The sequence below is a fragment of the Chaetura pelagica genome, unplaced genomic scaffold (genome assembly GCF_000747805.2).
Source record: "Chaetura pelagica isolate M959 unplaced genomic scaffold, ChaPel_1.0 scaffold455, whole genome shotgun sequence".
NCBI classification, from domain to species: Eukaryota; Metazoa; Chordata; class Aves; order Apodiformes; family Apodidae; genus Chaetura; species Chaetura pelagica.
The window spans coordinates 1245299-1259994 of NW_009953483.1; the positions used below are offsets into that span (position 1 = coordinate 1245299).

The 14696-nt window shown below is 40.1% G+C and overlaps 2 protein-coding genes across 3 annotated transcripts in view; both read left to right on the forward strand.

Annotated features, from left to right (window-relative positions):
• Positions 1–71: 71 nt before the first annotated feature.
• Positions 72–1684, forward strand: LOC104389538 (gap junction epsilon-1 protein-like). Its single transcript, XM_009998544.1, has 3 exons — positions 72–110; positions 725–907; positions 1289–1684. The coding sequence occupies exons 1-3, from the start codon at positions 72–74 to the stop codon at positions 1682–1684; spliced, it is 618 nt and encodes a 205-aa protein (XP_009996846.1).
• Positions 1685–5462: 3778 nt separating this feature from the next.
• Positions 5463–14696, forward strand: part of VTA1 (vesicle (multivesicular body) trafficking 1) — a 37222-nt gene continuing 27988 nt past the window's right edge. For both annotated transcript variants that reach the window (XM_009998526.1, XM_009998527.1), the window contains exon 1: positions 5463–5571. In XM_009998526.1, coding sequence (XP_009996828.1) covers positions 5463–5571 — 109 coding nt within the window. The remainder of the gene's footprint in view (positions 5572–14696) is intronic.

Here is a 14696-nt window from a genome sequence, read left to right on the forward strand (position 1 = left end):
GGAAAGGGCGGGGCGAGCCGGGGGCCGGGGGGTTGGCTCCAGCCGCCACCCGCAGGGCACCTTCCCTAGACATGTCCCCCAACTACATGCGGAGCTTCTCGGAGGGATGTGTGAGTACGCGGCGGCGAACCAGGGGGCTGGAGGGGCGAGCCGGGGATCCAGCCCCAAACTGAGGGGGCTGCGCCGGGTCCCCTATTCCCCAGCGCCGAGCAGCTGTGCTGGATGTCCCTCAGCGGCAGGGCTTCCCGGGCGGAACCCGACGCCCACCCCGACAGGCCTGCCAGGGTGCTAGAAATGCCTCTTTGGGGAAGCTGAAACGTAATTTGCAAGAATAACTATGGTTAAGTTTGCTGATGGGACGGCCGTCCTGATTTTGGCATCACCTGACATCACATACATCGACACAATAGCAAAACAAGTGGACTTTCGGTGGAAGCGTTCAGCTCGGTCTGGTGTGTTCTGCAACAGCAGAACGCAGACAAAAGCGGTGAAACAAATTAACTGATAACTGCTAGACAAATGAATGATCCTGTAAACTTCGTTGCAACAACAAAGCGTTCTAGAACATTATTTTGTTAGAAAGCTACTGCAGCCTTAAGAGGCAAACTCCTTTAAAAACAAGTAGAATAAAATAAATATTTTGGATAATGAAAAAGAGAAGTAGGTCTCCAATAATAACGCTGTTCATTTTTGTTTTCATGTTGAATAACCCTGTAATTTGCAGCTCAGGCCACCAACGGTAATTGGCCAATTCCACACTCTTTTCTTTGGCTCAGTCCGTATGTTTTTCCTTGGCGTTTTGGGCTTTGCTGTTTATGGAAACGAGGCTTTGCATTTCAGCTGTGACCCAGACAAGAGAGAGGTTAATCTTTTCTGTTACAACCAGTTCAGGCCTATAACTCCTCAGGTAATTGTATTTTTTTTTAATTGTAGAAATTCGATGTTAAGAAAATAAACTGCAAAAATTAATTGTTCATATAAGAACTAGTAACTCACTGGGTTAATCATCACTTAGCTTTTCCATTACTACTTTATTTTCAATAACCTTTAATCTGTGACTAAATATGGAGTGGTCCTTTCTGTTCTTCTTAACAACTACCTTCATGTTTCAGAAACCAACTGAACTCAAATTAAAACACAATAGTGGTTTTGCCTTCATTGTCATCTAAGTGGTTATACATTTGATATATATAAAACCAGACTTGCAAAATGTTCAATATGTGCACGTTTTAGTTGTCCAGATGCAGTTGCAAATGACATGACAATTATGTTTTTTGCTACATTTTAGGTATTCTGGGCATTACAGCTGGTGATTGTGCTGGTACCTGGAGCATTTTTTCACCTTTATGCTGCATGTAAGAGCATCAAACAGGAAGATATCCTCCAAAAGTCATTCTACAGTGGCTTTTACATCTTCTCTGTACTCTTAAGGATTATCCTTGAAGCTGTGGCTTTTTGGCTTCAGATTCAGCTCTTTGGTTTCAAAGTGAATGCAATCTACATGTGTGATGTGGGAGCACTTGAAAAAAAGTTTAACATCAGCCGGTGCATGGTGCCCGAGCACTTTGAAAAGACGATTTTTCTTATTGCAATGTACACATTTACTGTGATTACAGTGGTCTTGTGTGTTGCTGAAATTTTTGAGATCTTGTGTAGAAGGCTTGGTTTCTTTAAAAATCAGTGATGTCAATCACCCCTAGTCATTTGCCACCCTGTCCACCTGCATTTTTATAGCAGTGATTTCAAGCTATGACAAAAAGCAGTGTTGCAGAAGAGAACCACACTCATGATTATGACTTAGTTTTGCATAAGAGACTTAAAAATTTGGGAAAAAAAAACAAACTTGGAGAAAAGCCTTTTCTGGGTCCAGCCATGCCTTGATTGCAGTGGGAGTTTTGCTTGTGTGTGACTTCAGAAATTGGCCCACAGAATTTTTTGCGGTGTGTGTCACAAACCTCTTACTGCTCTGACTACAGTGGCTAGAATGACAGTTAAAAAGCAGTCTGTGTACTAAAATTATTCCATGCACTAAGTGTATTTGGATAGAGTAGGTCTTGAACTTTATATAGCATCAGATGTTTTCATGTGTGACAATTTTTTCTTAAGAACTAATAGACATCTTAAACTTAGAAGCAATTTTATTCCTTGTGCTTAAATGAGGTAATAGAAAAAAACCCCAAACAAACAGATTTCTGAACTGGAAAGAAAGAAGGAGGTGATTTCCTGTATAAAATATGTGCATGTAGCAATCATAAAAATTAGCTATTTTCAATTTGTTTTTCAAATATCCTCAGTTTCTAGGAAAAAAAAATAAAAATGGAAGGTTTCTTCCACTTCCATAATCTTCTACTGTTACTAGATTGAATACTTCCCATTCTGAATCTCAGTGAAACAAGAGACTCATCACAACAGAGATCCAGGAACCAGCAAAGTCAAAAAGTCAGAATCTTTGAACAGTTTGAGGCCTGTAACACTGAAGGGAAGAATATATTTGCTCATTGAATTAAGTTGAATTTATATGAAAAAGAAATATTTAAAAAAATCAGCATAAAAACATAAAAACTAGAGCTCCTGGTGGTAAAACTTGGGTTCTTTCAGGAATATGTGGAAAATTCTAGAAAAATTATTGCAAAATCTTTTCAGTCCCAAACAAGGTTGGGTTATAAGAACTTGTTATCCACACTCACAAAACTAGTCCTTTTTACATAAATGGAATTGCTTTATTTAGGTGTCACGGATTGGATTGATTCTGGGCCATTTAAATCAAGGTGGCTCACAACTACATGTGTGATTTTTTTTTTAATATGCTGATCAAGAACAAGAAAAAAAATTTCAATATGCTCACTGTATTCAAGTATTAATGTTGTGTTATTTTTTCCCTAGAAATCAGTTATATGTTGTCTTAAATATTTGTCTAGTCAAAACTACCAGATCTGTGCAATATTAAACTAGTTATTTTATATTTGCAAGCATTACAAGTGGAATAAGAATGGCTGTGCTAACTTCTTGTTTGCTTAATATGCCACAGGCTTTGGCCAACACATGCTTCATTTTTTTGTTGTATACATCAGGAATTATTCTTTGCAATTTAAACTTACAATCTCAGGTAAAAAATGTTTTTATTTATAAATAAAATACAATATATATATGTTACTACTAAAAAGAAGAATTTACTTCCATAATAAAGTAACTTCATCATAACCTGGTCAGTATTTTCTCTGGTATTTAATCTTTTCATTGCTTGTAGATTTCAAAACACTTCAGAAAGGTCAGGGGAGTTCCAAAACTCCCAGCCCCTCAGTCTTCCCTGTTACCATTAAGGGACAGGACTGGCACAGGACTGCCTGAAGACCTTGGTGGAGCTTCTAGGAGCTGGATCATCCAACACCATGCCCTTTCACTTGGTGGTCAAACTGAAACATAATAAAATGTGTTCTTCTTCCAAATCAGATACAATACAAACTTCTCTGCCTTTCCTGTGAAATTAAAATTGTCAAATTCCTCCGTTTCAGTTTTTCATTTAACAATGAAATGTGCTTTACTGCCTTTTAGTGGCAATGTTTTTATGTGACTGATTCCATCATTAGTTTCTGGAACACGTTGATGGAGATACTATGTCCATGTAAATAAGCCATTTCCCCATGGTTGTCAACAATTCTCTCTCCTATATTTACTGTTTGTTTTCCTGGCACTTACTGTATTCTCAAGAGTCTCTAAACTTTTCTTTCTCATTGTGTTTCGAACTCCCACCACTTTTATCCTCATTTACATTGCTTGCTCTCAGCTTCCATCCACACTTACTCCCTCTGAGATTTATAGCATGCCTGCATGTGTTTCTCAGTGTTGCATTGATTTTAGCTCAAATGCTTAGCAAATATTTTGAGATGATCCTGAAAGCTTTTTCTTTTTTTGCATTATGAAAGGAATTATATAATACACTTGGGGATTCTTTTATTCAACCCTCTTTCTTTACACAGCGAACATGAAGTCCTGTCTCCCAGAACACAGTAGGAAGTATTTTTGCTTACACGAGGGCCACATTATATGTGCTCCTTTGACTTTTTCATTGTTTTCCAGCATACTCTAGCCACCTCATTTTCACAGACAGCACTCTAAGCAATCCCCAGCTCATGAGTTTGCAGTCAGTTTTGTCTCTAGCCAGACATCACGCTCATTTCAGTTGTCACTTAACAAAGAGCCGTAATTGTTCCCTCCACAATCTCCAATGAAACAAGCTAAATCAGTGACGCCACTGCCTTTACATCTAAGGTATAATTGCTTGGGGCCAGCCAACTTCTAGTACATCACCAGACATCTAGTCCTATTACCATTCCTTGTTCTGTTCCTTCCTTGTCTCCCTTTAATCTGTTCAGCCACCGTTTCTATTCTGTTCTCTTTTCAGCAGTCTCCCATGACAGTAGCGATGCAATGCAGCCACCTCTCCTACCCCTCCCATGACAGTAATGACACAATGCAGCCACTTCTCCTACCCCTCTCCTTCCCTCCAACACTCACCTTCCTTCACGCCCTGGGAGCATTGACTTTGTACTGCCTTGCAGACAACCATTTTGAGACCAAGACATTTGGCAGTGGGGTTAAAACAGGGCTGGAGAAGAAATTTAAACTACCATTTAGCTATGCTGTCAGAATGAGAAGATGCCAGACCCCAAATAATTTATACTGCAATTTGTGAAGTCCATTTGAAACCATTTTGGTTCTTAATTATTTTCTCGTTCTTATCCCATCTCATCAACAGGAGAAATCCCTAGGGGTTCTGGGGAGGAAAAAAAATTATCTGGGAAGCGGTGATCCTGCCAGAGGGACTTGCCAGGCCTGCCAGATCTGCAGAGAGCTGCTGGGCAGCAGCCGGGCTGGGCAGCAGGGCAAGGCAGCCCCCGGGCCGCACAAGGAGGGCCCAGGCGGGAGCTGAGCTGCGGGTCAGCGCCTCCCGGGCCTCGGGGCAGCCTCGGCGCAGCCCAAGGGGAAGGTTTTTCAATCCGAAATGACATTTGATTTGCAGCTTAACCCCTGCGGGGAGGTCAGGACGCTGCTTGAGCCTGACCCGTCCGAGGAAGGGGCAGCCAGACACGGGAGGTTCGGTCGCCGCTCGCCCGCGGTTCCTCCGGCTGGGCCCGGGGATGCCTCGGCCACCGCGAGGTCTCCGTTTCAAACACTAAGGAGCCGTGCGGCTGCAGCGCCCGGACACAGCCCCCGGGGACACAGCCCGGCGACACAGCCCGGGGACAGCCCAGGCTGACTCTGCCTCACCGAGACCCGGGAGCACCGCCCGCCTCGCCCCTCCGGCCCAGCAGGGGGCGCTCTCCCTTCCCGGGCGCGCGGACCCCCACCGCGCGGGCGCCCCGGGCCTCCCGTGCCGGAAGCGGAAGCGGCGGGCGCCAGGCCGGGCAGGCAGAGCCGCTGTCGGGCGCCGGTTGGGGCTGCTCGGCCTCGCCGCCCGTGCCATGGCGGCCACGGCGCTTCCCCCGCTGCCGCCGCAGTTCAAGAGCATCCAGCACCATCTGCGAACCGCGCAGGAGCTGGACAGGCGGGAGCCGGTGGTGGCGTACTACTGTGAGTGAGGCGGCCGCAGCGCCGCCCCGCCCCGCCGACCCCTGGGCCCGGCGCTTCGCCCCCCGGCCCGCCCCGCTGCCGCCCCCCGCGGATGGGGGGGGGGCGGGCGGATGGATGGGAGGAGGTCCCCACCCCGGCCACAAGAGCAACGCGCCCCTCCTGCTGCCCGCCTGACCCGTGGGGTTGCGCGGAGTGGCCGGCGGGGGGACGGCAGGGGGGGGGGGGGGGCGGGCGGATGGATGGGAGGAGGTCCCCACCCCGGCCACAAGAGCAACGCGCCCCTCCTGCTGCCCGCCTGACCCGTGGGGTTGCGCGGAGTGGCCGGCGGGGGGACGGCAGGGGGGGGGGGGGGGCGGGCGGATGGATGGGAGGAGGTCCCCACCCCGGCCACAAGAGCAACGCGCCCCTCCTGCTGCCCGCCTGACCCGTGGGGTTGCGCGGAGTGGCCGGCGGGGGGACGGCAGGGGGGGGGGGGGGGCGGGCGGATGGATGGGAGGAGGTCCCCACCCCGGCCACAAGAGCAACGCGCCCCTCCTGCTGCCCGCCTGACCCGTGGGGTTGCGCGGAGTGGCCGGCGGATGTACGGCCGAGCGGGGGGGGGGGAAAGCCGCACCTTGTGGGGCGGTGCAGGGTGTGTACGGTCTCCCTCGTCTGCCCCTGCAGCTGCAAGCCCCGACCCGTCTTTCATGTGCTCTGTGTTTGCAGTTAAGCCTCTTTGCAATCTCAGTGGATGGGTCGGCAGCCTAAAATACATGATCTTACGCAGGTGTATAAAGTCAAGTCTTCTGTGTTGGAGTAGTCCTAATAAGTATCGCAGAAACTTAACATTCGAGAGTCTTAGCAGAGTTTTTCTCTTGATGGAAAGATCTGCTTTCTATCCTGTATCCGAGTAAGCAGTTTGGGTTTGAGACTCCTTCCTTCCATTAATAGTGTACACTTTATTTTCTGTGAGGCTTTGTCACATTTTCAACTGAGAAGTTAAGGGTTTTCTTCAGGGTTTTCTAAGAGAGTAACTGGATCTTCACTTCTTTGAAATGAACACAGCAAAAATAATTTTCTCTTGCTGTCAATCTTTCAACTTAATTTGTAAATTTTTCAAGCTGATTTATGGCTTCTAATACTTGTCAGGGTGGTCTGTGAGCCTTTCTACGAGGCTTCCTACAGTTAATTAGGAAATGGAAGCCTGTTAGTAGTCTTAAATTCCTGCCACAGTTAATCACTATGCTTGGAAAATCTCTAAGGCTAGCAGATCACCAGAAATGTATGTTTGTGTTTGGTTATTTTATTGAGACTTGAAGAGATAATTTGGGGGATTTACTTGTGAATAGGTTGTCTCCAAAAAGAGTTTAAAAAAAATAGAGGTAGAACTGGTACTTTTAATTTGTAAGGCAATCTTAAGTTTAAAAGGGTGAATTTATGAAATTCAGGCTTCAAAAAGCTTGGAAAGAACTGTCAGTTCAGTGTCAGAAGAACAGTTTTAAATTTTGTGTGTTACGCAGGAATACTGTGCTAATGTGGAAAAGTGCCACCAGAGAAGTGAGGTAGCCATATATTAGAACACTGGATGTTCTCAGTAGTACTCACTATTTTTTACTGGGAAAACAACAGATAAATCATACCAGTTAGGTCAAGGTGCACTGGGTTGAGTGTTTTTTATTTTCATTTCCTTGTTGTGTTTGATTTTGTTGGGTTTTTTTTTAATCAGATGTAACCACCCTATCTAGCTATGCGATAAAAATACTAGCATTTACTATCTGTAACAAAATGCAAGTTGGTATTTATTTTAGAACAGAAATGTGGCAGATCTCTATTTTTCTTAAAGTCTTTCCCATTCTGAAAGGAGTCTTAGTGTCCAGGAAAAAAATAATTGCATAGAATAATTAGCATTTTCTGTAAAGTTCTTTGCATTGTCTGGTTTTAGTAGCCTATACATTTGCGTATCATGGTTTTTCATTTGAGTACTTCAGTACATCTGATTCATTACTGAGTGTAGTGAAGACTATTCTAGCCATATCTTTCTTATTACATTAATACATAAAGAAAAAAGCAGTGATACCTTTTTTTCAAGACAGGTCTTGTTTGGATCCACTAAATACACAAAAGAATAAATTTTCACCAGTGTTCCACTGATGACACTTATTTGCTCCGGTAGTTGATGAGTTTCTCTGTGTTTACTATCATGCACAATTTCTGTTTCATAGGAGTTTTAGTTCTGGCTTTCAAGCACAAACAAGATTTATGAACCATGAATTTTGAACATTGTGCATCTGAAACAATTATGTGGAATGCTGAAGTATTAATTATTAATATTTCTACTTTCAGAAAAATGAATAATAAAAGCTTTCCTAAAAGGATAGGTTTATTTAAAAGTGTGAATCTGGGTGTAGAACAAATTTTCAGGATACATTTAAGGTAACCTTTTGAAAAACCTTTTGAAAAAGCACAAATTGTATGTGGAGTTAAAGCAGTGTTCCTCATTAGATGCTTTACTGAAAAAACCTAAACACTTACGTTGATTCTTTGGAACAAGGGGCTCGCTATATGTTTGCTGTAATGTGTGGAAGGAGCAGTGTGAGGAAACCTTGGTGTGTGCTGGGACATGGCATCCCTCTACTAGCATTCCTCTACTAGCCTTGTCTATGGGAGTGTAACCGGCACCTCGTGTTTGGTGGCACCAGCAGGGTGGTGTGGTACAGCAGCCAGCTGAGGGAATCCTGTGGCATCCTGTGCTGGAGCAGTGTTGTGTGTTTTGTCACAAGGCTGCTTGCACAGCCACTGCATGAGGGAGAATGTCTGAATTTTAGTCACATGATGGATGTAACCATCAGTATGAAGAGTGAGGTGTTTTTAGCTTTGGAATGTTACCAGGAATGGTTCATTACTAGCCAAAAGGGTTGGTCCTGTTATTAATGTTTCCATGGCACAGTAGTTTTTAGTATGGACATGTTTGCTGGGTTTTGATTTATGTGTATTTTGTTTCAATTCCACTTATATATTCCTGATAATGAGAGGTACTTCACAAACTGATTTTAATACCAGAAACAAATTAATTTCTCTAAGGTTTGTTTATAACCTATAATACTACTTTTTATAGCTTAGCAATAAAATAGTGAGGAGCAACTATTTACTGCTCATCTTACTAATTTTATTTCTCATTGGCATCCAGGGGTTTCTGAGATGTGTTCTTGAAGCTGGGAATTTGATTTGCAGTTAACACTTTTTATTTACATCTACCTTTTTTTTTTTTTAATTTATTTTTGGGTATTGTTCATTTGAAGCATTAAACTAGCATAAGCCATCACTGCCACCTAAAGAAGATAGTGTAGTCCTCCTCTGGCCTCTCATTGGCAACCCTAATGTGCTTCAGAAGCAAACATTGATGTAATTGTGTGATGAAAAACAACAGTAAGCTGTTTTTCAGCCAGGCCAGTTCACTACTGCTTAAACAGCTGTGCTCCCACACAAAGATAAAAGGAACATGACACAGTGGCTTGCAGTGAAGACAGGACTCATTCTTTTTTTATATTGCTGGCATATGTTGATTTAAATAAACTAATGGGATTAATATTAATCTGTTTTACACAATATGGATAGCTACAGCAGAGATTGTGTTTTTCAACTGCTACATTTTCCACATGAAAAGTAGAAGAACAACATTAATGCTCTTGTGCACCATAACACATCACAGATGCTTTTTGTAGAGGTACTTACTAGAAACACTACAAAAATTTAAAAAATGTTTTATTCTTGGTAATCTTCTGTATTCCTTTCAAAGCCTTCATGCTAATCTCCATTTTTAGGTATTCAAATTCAAAGCAGCCCATTATCAATAGCTTTATAACTGTTTGTGAACGATTACTTTTTTTAGCCCTAGACACTGTTAGTAGATGGATATAATTGATTGAAGCAATAAAAATATATTGTCTTCCTGACAGTATGTGCCATAAATTTACATGGTTGTAAAATTTGTTCTACTTGGAATATAGACTGTAGAGAAATAATGATAAAAAATAAAAATAAAATAAAACAAAAACAAGCTTATTTTTTAAAGTTGTACAGGACATGATCTCACAAAATAATTCTCCTTTTAAATAGATGAGACACACTTTTTGGTTTATATAAGTGTTCAGCACTGTGCTAATCTACCCCTTTCTTTTAAAAAGCTTGCCTCCCATATGATACTTTTTCTCTCAAATTTCCCATTCTTTTGTTAATCGTTCTCATGAAGTATGTAGCTGTTTCAGGTTCAGTAAAGGTCAGCTGATTGAATAGCTATAAGGGAAAACCAGTAAAGAATGTTACACTGATTGCCTAGCACATGGAAAATAAGTGATTTATAACTTTCTTATGTTAAAAACTTAGATGAGTCTAACTGATTGACTATTTCGAGATATCACTCTGCAAACACAAGGAGGCAGGCTTTGATAAAAATTTTCCCTAACCTGTGTAATAACTAAAGAAATTGTATCTCTGTGCCATAGGCATCTTGAGTAGAAGTTATTTTTTGAAAAATTAACAGTAGTTTTGTCTTCTAAAAACTGACGTTTTCGTGCTTAAAGAAAGATTTTCCTTAGTATCTGTTGTTCCAGCCTTTTAATGATGTTGTTAAGCTCTTTTCAGACGTAATTGATAGTTTGTTTTATACTTCTCTACTTACTGGCCTTTGATGTTATAATTAAAAAGTACTGCGAGAATGCCTGTGAGTTGCCAGAGAAGTGCTGATGTTTTGTTACATATAGCATCCTAACACACAACAGTGTTTGGATATGCAGTGAATGCAATACGAAAAAATATTCTGGTAGCTTCAGAAAAGCAGGTCTGTGTTGGGTTTTGCTTTACAGTCTGCTAAAGGTCAGAAAACATTCACGTAAGATCAGTAGACTTGGTGTGAAGGAAACCTCCTGTAATTCTCCAATTCTTGAGGTAGAAAAGCACCAGAGAGGAAATCCTGTTGAAGGATCTTACAGTTGTGTTGATTTTTATACTTTTGTGGGATCAAGCAGGATAGAAAAGAGGTGTTTTTTTTTCTCACAACTACTTGATAACAACTTGATTCAAGTCATTCAACTTTTAGCAGAATTACACATCTCTTAAATGTGGGGTTTTTTTTACTTTAGTCAGACGTCCATGAAACAAGCTGTTCATTCCAATGTTAGGATTTATTATTATTATTACTATTATTATTTTAAAAAAAAAGACAAAAACTTCATGGCCAGACTCAGGAGATACAGCTACTATGTAATTTTACAACCAAAATGCTGTCAAATCAAGTGACTAGCTTTTAGTTTATTGAACTTTTTATTGTATTTTGATGCCTTTTGAATTACTAATTTTGAAAATTCATGTAATTAAAAAGTATTAATGAAACTAAAAGCAACTGGTATTTGCTGTATTTCACTTCACATACTGGCTTCATTTAACTGAGGCACTGTAGAACAGAAATGTATAAAATAAAATTCTTATAACATTCCTTATCTAATAAGATCAAATTACTGAGATTTTCAGTTAAAATATTTTTACTAGTTTTATATAAAATCTAATTCTAGAAGTACATTATGTTATCACAGTTCTAGTGGCAGAAGTCGTTTTGTGTGCTACAAATTCTACAAATTATTTAAATACTATTATTAGAGATTACATACTGAAAAACAGATTTAATTGAGATAAGTTAATCAAAATGATCAAATGTTTAGAAAGTAGTGATCCATTTCATAGTGTGCTTTGAGACTTGTTTTGATTGTGCTATGAGTATAAACAAAATATTTCTCAATATTTTTTTCCCCATACTTTCTATTTTTTCTGTTTTCAGTCTTAGCTTGTTTGCTCTAATTTGTTTCAAAGATGTGTAAGTGGGAGAACTGGGTTATTAAAACTGGTGTTCTGTGGAGACAGAAAAAGAGTAAGAAGTGATTGGAATAATGAAGATAAGAACATAAACCCCATGGTCCTCAAAACAAACTGTAGACAGAAGCAAATATTAAAGACTATGTTAACTATGGTGTTGTATTTTTGGCACTTGCTTTGATTGCATGCCTAATATTTAAAAACAATCTATGACGGAAATAGAAATAATAAAATAAAATAGAACATGTGAACTTCAGAGACTGAAACTTTGTTTCTGAGATATGTGTACATGTATAAAGCTGCTGAAGTTCAGTTATATGTTATAAATATACTGACATGAATTTTTCTGCCATATAGTTCACATTTTTGGTGGATCTGTATTCAGCTTGAGCCTCTGGAAGTAGAGTTAAGAACCATCTTTTCCTGCCTGAGGTTTGCTGCTGATTCTGAAAAAAGGGCTTCATCAATATCAGCATTCTGATTTGCAAAATCAGTATCACTGAGGTTAAAGATAGTCCTATCCCTTGCTCAAACCATGATCACAGTGCAAGTTGATCAGGACTGTATCCAGGCAGGTTTTGAATATCCCAAAGGATGGAGAGACTCCACAGCAGCTGTAGAAAATGTTTCTTATGCTTAAATGGATTTAATTTTGTGCCCATTAGCTCTTGTCATGTCACTGGGCACCGCTGAGAAGGATCTGGCTTTGTCTTCACTCCCTACTTCCCTCCTCCTCATTTCAGGTATTTATGCAAGTTGGTACCCCTCTTCTTTTCAGGACTGGACAGTCCCAGCTCTCTGCCTCTCTTGGTATGACAGGTTCAGAGCCCTTCATCATCTTTGTGGCACTTGCCATGTGACTTGTACTGGGAGCCCAGAACAGGAGCCAACACTCCAGGTGTTTTATACCAGTGCTGAGTAGAAGGGAGAGAGCATTTCCCTCATCCTGCTGGCAGTGCTTCTCCTAATGCAGCTGTGAATGCTGTTAGCAATTAAGCCAGGAGTGGAATTCAGAAATTTGTGTTATGATCCTGGCTACTTGTGGTGCTTTGTTGCACCTCACAGAGTAGTTTGAGAGCGTGGAATAAGTTTCTTCCAGTTTAGAGTGTTGCACAGGAGTGCTTCAGATTTGTGTTCTGATTGCTACAAGTTGTTTTACCCACATGACTTGACCATAACTGATCCAGAGTAGCTTCTGCCTTTTGCTTTCTTGATACCTCAATTACTTTAAAACATACAGTTAAGGTAGTTTCTTGGTTTTAATGTCCCTTCTCATAGCAGGGAGGTTGGAACCTGATGATCTTTAAGATCCCTTCCAACCTTAACCATTCTATGACTCTATGATTCTATGATTAATTAGAAATATTTCATTTTCTTTAGAAGACTGTAGAGACCAGCTTTGCAAAATACTTGTAGTTTAAATATTGTGCAAAAGCTTAGAAACCTATGAAATCCACATATAAATGTTTTACTCAAATTTTATAAGAGCAGAATTGGTCCTTAAATCATGTTGAAGAGTGGCAGTGTGGAATACTGGGTGATTTTTCTAGGGTTCGTAATAGAAAGTATTAGATTACTTGTTTTGTCACCTAACCTACTAGACCTGCTTGTAATAGCAAATGTTATCAATCCATTTTCTTTGAGAATTCAGAATACTATGAAAGAATCTGAGGGGAAGAAGGAATCATGATACTACCGGGTTTTTTTGTTAGTTTTGATTGTTTTAATTCAAGTTGTGTGTAGTCTTCATTCCCCTCACTTGTGTCTCAGTGTATTTTTTTCTTGCATTTCTGCTTACATGAATTTTACTTGAAAGTAAATATTTAAATGTAATTTGTTTTCTTTGGAACATTTCAGATTTTGAATTGATGCTTCCACCCTAATGATTGCCTTGTTTTTTGCAAATTCCCTTTAGTGTCATGTAATGAAGAGAACGTGTCAGGTCCTTCAAAATTTGTATTTCAGTGCTATTAAATCTATTTTTAGAAGTCTTTGAATTCAGACAAATTTGACTTAACCGTGTAGAAATAGTGTGTATTTATGATCTGAATGCAGAAATTACATGAATGAAATATGATACATTAATGTGCATGAAAGCAACAATAATTCATTTTTATTCTTCCTTGCAGATGCGTTCTTTATTTGCAGTAGCTTGGGTACAATCCAGTTCAATGGTTTTTGTCCCTTCCCACATTTGTATTCCAACTGTTGTCTTCCTGTACCAAGCAGTTAACGAATGTTTTTCTCTCAGTAGTTTGACAGAGGGAAGATGAAGATGTAGAATATTAATGAGTAATAAATTATGGTCTAAAAAAGCTTTAGTCTCTTAATCAGAATCAAAATATGGCTAAAGTTTATGGCAGTGTTTTTTGTTACTGTTTAATGCCAGTTTGTTATTATTGAATGTCAGAAATATTCCAGTTCCCAATAATTTTCTATGTTAGAGAGTTAAATACCTCTGGGGAAAAAGAACTATAGTCTTTTGATGCTGTTAGACCAGGAAAAAGAAAGATTAATAATAATTTAGAAGATAAACTCAACCTATTGTGCTTACTTGCTCGCTGGAACTTTTGTTCTCCAGTATTTTTACTTGGCACAGAGTTAGTTTAAAATGGGAGTGAGGGGAGTTTCAGTTGCTATCCAAACATAAATCTGGAATAACTTACTGTGTATTAGGAATGAATGCCTGGCACATACTAAAGACAAAATACTGCTCTGTAGTTGTGCTGTGTATTAGCAAAGGAAAAATAATGTGGTAGTACATGACATAAATAAAAGTAGAGAAATTTCTGCAAAGCTCACTGTATAATTCCTTCCAGCACACCCACACTTAGTATTTGCTGAACAAAGATTAAGGGCAACAAATCAAGACATAAATTTTCTAGTTGTCTTGGCTAAACATATTTCTGAGAATGATTACTTGCCAAGTCTTTATGAATTTGAAGATAAATGTCCTGTCTGCAAACTGAGAGCAAACCCTCTTTTAGTTAATAATTGGCAAACCAGCTCTGTCTTAGTGTGTAAAAGATTACAAATTATTTAGCTCTGCTTATATTAATTATTTAGATATTAGCTCTGTGTAGTCTCCTTTACCGCCTCAGTGCTTTATTTTATGCATATACTACTGTTGTTGGCCACAAAAAAATCTATTTTGCTATTTGATTTGAATAAAGGAGGCAAAAAACATAGTTTGTATCTGTTCCGAAGCCAAGTGCATAAAACAAGCTTAAAAAGAACCAGTAGTTACATTAATTTATTTGTTCCCAACTATTCCAGATCTT

Bases quoted from the DNA above. Each gene is read 5' to 3' on its own strand.
- LOC104389538 (XM_009998544.1), top strand. From the start codon at position 72: ATGTCCCCCAACTACATGCGGAGCTTCTCGGAGGGATGT. The intron at 111-724 runs GTGAGTACGCGG...TGTAATTTGCAG, and splicing joins GGAGCTTCTCGGAGGGATGT to CTCAGGCCACCAACGGTAAT. The intron at 908-1,288 runs GTAATTGTATTT...GCTACATTTTAG, and splicing joins TCAGGCCTATAACTCCTCAG to GTATTCTGGGCATTACAGCT.